This window comes from Apis dorsata, unplaced genomic scaffold (assembly GCF_000469605.1).
Source record: "Apis dorsata unplaced genomic scaffold, Apis dorsata 1.3 scaffold_207, whole genome shotgun sequence".
Lineage (NCBI taxonomy): Eukaryota > Metazoa > Arthropoda > Insecta > Hymenoptera > Apidae > Apis > Apis dorsata.
Genome location: NW_006263491.1, coordinates 1,075,163 through 1,079,184, shown reverse-complemented (window position 1 = coordinate 1,079,184; position 4,022 = coordinate 1,075,163). Strand labels below are relative to the sequence as shown.

General features: G+C 20.9%; 1 protein-coding gene across 1 annotated transcript; it reads left to right on the top strand.

The window, feature by feature from the left end:
- Nucleotides 1–974: 974 nt before the first annotated feature.
- Nucleotides 975–4,022, top strand: LOC102680048 (cyclin G). Its single transcript, XM_006615036.2, has 6 exons — nt 975–1,328; nt 1,443–1,856; nt 1,946–2,200; nt 2,354–2,562; nt 3,161–3,228; nt 3,322–4,022. The coding sequence occupies exons 1-5, from the start codon at nt 1,209–1,211 to the stop codon at nt 3,204–3,206; spliced, it is 1,044 nt and encodes a 347-aa protein (XP_006615099.1). The 5' UTR covers nt 975–1,208; the 3' UTR covers nt 3,207–3,228; nt 3,322–4,022.

The following is a 4,022-nucleotide window of genomic DNA, read 5'->3' as shown; positions in this document are numbered from 1 at the left end:
TGTTTGTTAAGATATATAAAATCTTTAAATATTTTTATAATTTCACTGATCATTAACAATATTGTCATAATTTTATATTTAACATATATGATATTTAAATTATATAATTTTATATTTATATTTGATATTTCAATTTAAATGATAAATTAATTATAAATTAATATTATAAAATATTTTTTTATTATGTATCATAAATTTTGATATTTCTATATTGATAATTAATTAATTCAATAAAATTAATTAATTCATTAAAATTAATTAAGTAATGTATTCCATTACATTGTAATAACATATTTAAAAATTTTACGTAAGTTTTGTAATAATATTGCCGTATATTTTGTTTAATATATATGATATATTAATTATTATATTGTATATATAATAATAAATATAAATAAATATTGTTTATATATTTTTATATATAATATTTATTATTGATTCAGTTTTAAATTATTGTATCTTCAAAATTATAAAAGAAAAAATGTATAATCGAATACGTTATAATCGAAATTATTTCTTCTAGTACATTCTTTATAACTTTCAAAGTACACAATTCAATGACATATAGTAAATATACTAAATATATATATAATAGCAAAAAAAAATAATGAAAATAATAAAAAATACTATTTTTAATAATGTAGTAATTTTTAATAAGTTTTAATATTTAAATATTATATTAATAAATATTATAGAAATCATCATTGTGAAATTTTCATTTTATAATATAATAAAAGATTCAATTTAATATTTCTGTTTTTCTATATTTTTTTCCTATAATAGTTCTTTAACTCTTTAATTATTTTAAATATTTAAATAATAATAATAATAGGTATATATCCATAATTGAATTTATGTTATTAAAGAATAAATCATTAAATTAATTGTTAAATCAAATAACTGTTAAATTGATTGTTAAATCAATTGAATATATGATAGCATATGTTAAAAATAAATTTATCTATTACTATTAATATAATAGTTATAAATAATTAAGTTAAATTTTTTTTAAACAATTATTCTATATTAATATATATATTATATTATTAATAATATATTAATATTGTATTTTTTTTACAGATACAAGGCTAGCCAGCTGCGCCATTCTTGTTGTGTGACATTTGTATTACCAGCCACACTACGCATTTTTTATATTATTTTATTCTTTCATTATTGCTGTAGTGAGCTGTCAGTCACACATTGCAGGAATGGACACATCGGGCTTGCCTGTACCGGATGCAATCCACCCGCTACTTGAACAATTGCAAGAAGCTTTGGTCCTTGAAGTAAAATATCAACCTAATCTTCAATTGCCTAATATAACACAAGTATGTACATAAATTATTTAAAAAACTAATATTAAATTGAAAAAATTTTTTTTAATTGTAGAAAGTCATTACATTAGTATATATTTTTTATTTAAATAACTTTATTTCTTTCAGAATGATGAAATAACAATTGGAGCTCGTGATGGATCTGCTCATGTTTTAAGATGTTTGAAAGTATGGTATGATCTACCATCAGATGTATTTTTTGTTGCTATTAATTTAATGGATCGATTTTTAACAAAAATGAAAGCAAGACCAAAACATATGGCTTGTATCAGTGTATCTGCTTTTCACATAGCTGCTGTTCAGTTAGCACAGTCATTGGATGCTGATCACTTAGTTTCAATTTCTCAGTGTAAATGCACAGGTGGTGATCTTAAACGTATGTCAGAAGTAATACGGAATAAGTTAGAATGGGCACCTGGTACTCAACCTATTACATCTTTAACTTTTCTTCAATTATTCAATGCAATGTTCCTTGCAATTGCATCACACTTAGGACTAGATATGTATACCAGTATTGTTACGGTAATAATTTTAATTTTATTAAAAATATTACATTAATATAATATATGAATATAAAATGTAATATAAATTTGCTATCTATTTTATTTTAGGAATCTGAGCTTTTACTTAGGTTAGAAATGGTTGCGTGTGATGGTAATTGTGCAAGTTTGAGACCATCAGAAGTGGCACTTGTTTTACTCTGCACATATTTAGATAGTGCAGTGAATCGATTAGACACTAATACAGATATTCCCATATCAACAACTGCTATACCTAGTTCCTCTACTATTAATACATCTATAACATCAAGACATCAAATGCTTAGACTTTTGGACTTTGCTATAGAACTTCAAAAAATATGTAAGGTAATTCTATAACAATTTATATATTTATTATATTTAATAATTATTAATTATTATTTAATTATATTTTACATATTTATATTTTTTATATTTTTTGAATATAATGAATAACATAATAATAAAGTATTGATATATATATATATATTATATATATAGATTTCAGACACAAGCTTTTTTTCTACACATGAAGCTGTGGGTGCTGTATTGAGCAAATATAATGCTCAAGAGCAAACTCCTCACAGACAAAGACTGATATGGAGATTATCTTCTCGTACAGCACGCCTTTTACGTCCAACTGACAAATTTACTTCTGTATTACCTGTTATTGCCGAACATACTCCGGTTCCTTCACCGAGTAAAATTAGGTATATTTTTTTTACTTTTATATAGTAGTTACTTTTATATATAGTAGTTATGATTAAATAATATTATAAGATTTAAACTAAAAGTGATTAAAAAATATAGCATATGCAAAATTTTCTAAGCAAAGAAATTAAATAAAGGTTGTTACAAACATATTATCTAAAAAATATAAACAATGTCGAAGTGCTATTGATTTGAATGAAATTTTTTTTTATTATTATTATATTTTATTATAACATATAAGTAATAGAAAAAATTAATTAAACGAATGCCTTGCATTTGAATGATTTTAAAAGAATAAATAAAAATTTGAATCACTCTTATTGGATTTCTCTATAAGATTCTTAATTATATCCTTAATCATTTAAGGATATCTTTAATCACAACTATACTACAATACTATATATATATATACTACAATACTATAATATATACTATATATAATATATACTATAATACAATCCATATATATATGTATATTATATTAATATTATTAAATATTAGATTTCGCATTAATATATCATATTGATTAATTTTTTAACAATTTGAATCAATATTTATAATATATAATAATAAATATTAATTTCTCTTTATTTACAGAAAAAATCGTAAGTTCGGTCGACGTCATGGAAATAAAAGACGTTAAATGGCAGTATCGAGGCCTTAAAGTAAGTTAGTTAATGATTATAATTGTAAATATTAACATAATAATCAATGCTATATATAAAATATATTATAATTAATAATAGATTATTTTTAAGGTGCTGGATCAGAAGATTAATATTTATTCAACATACCAAGAAAAAAATTAGATTTCAGTTTAAAATTAAAAATAAATTTCATTAAAAATTAAATAGAAAGTACAAATATCAATGTATTTACGTCGAATAGCGAAATTTGTGATATCTCTTTTTATGACATGCGTTGAAAAACAGCTAAAAAAATATTTCAGTGCAGTACCTAATTCATACTAAATTTGGTTTTGAATGTATTAAATGTACTGAAACATATATATATATATTTTTTTTAATTATATTATACATTTTATAAAATGGACGAGAATTTCGTTCTCAAATTTATCGATTATTATATATTATATCAAAAACATGAATGCCGTAAAAAAGAAATAAATAACAATCGAATGTCGTATAGTAGTAAGATAAATGTGATACAATGTCCATTGTAATTCGTATATTATGAATTATTATTATAAATATATACATACCTTTGCAAAACGTGTTAAAAACACAAAAAATTAATTACATGTGATTATAAATATAAAGTTAAAAATTATTTAAAAAATAGATTATAAATGATAAATAAAACTATTTAGGAAAATCAAAATGTTTAATAAATTATAATGCTAAAAATTATGCAAAGTTTAAATTACTATTTGATGTTTTGTTGTAAGATTATATTTATGTATTATGTTTATAAAGTATGAACGAATGTAAATAAGAAA

Coding starts and splice junctions, on each gene's coding strand:
- LOC102680048 (XM_006615036.2), top strand. CDS start 1,209: ATGGACACATCGGGCTTGCCTGTACCGGATGCAATCCACCCGCTACTT. Junction 1,857..1,945: donor TGTATACCAGTATTGTTACG/GTAATAATTTTA, acceptor ATTTTATTTTAG/GAATCTGAGCTTTTACTTAG. Junction 2,201..2,353: donor AACTTCAAAAAATATGTAAG/GTAATTCTATAA, acceptor TTATATATATAG/ATTTCAGACACAAGCTTTTT.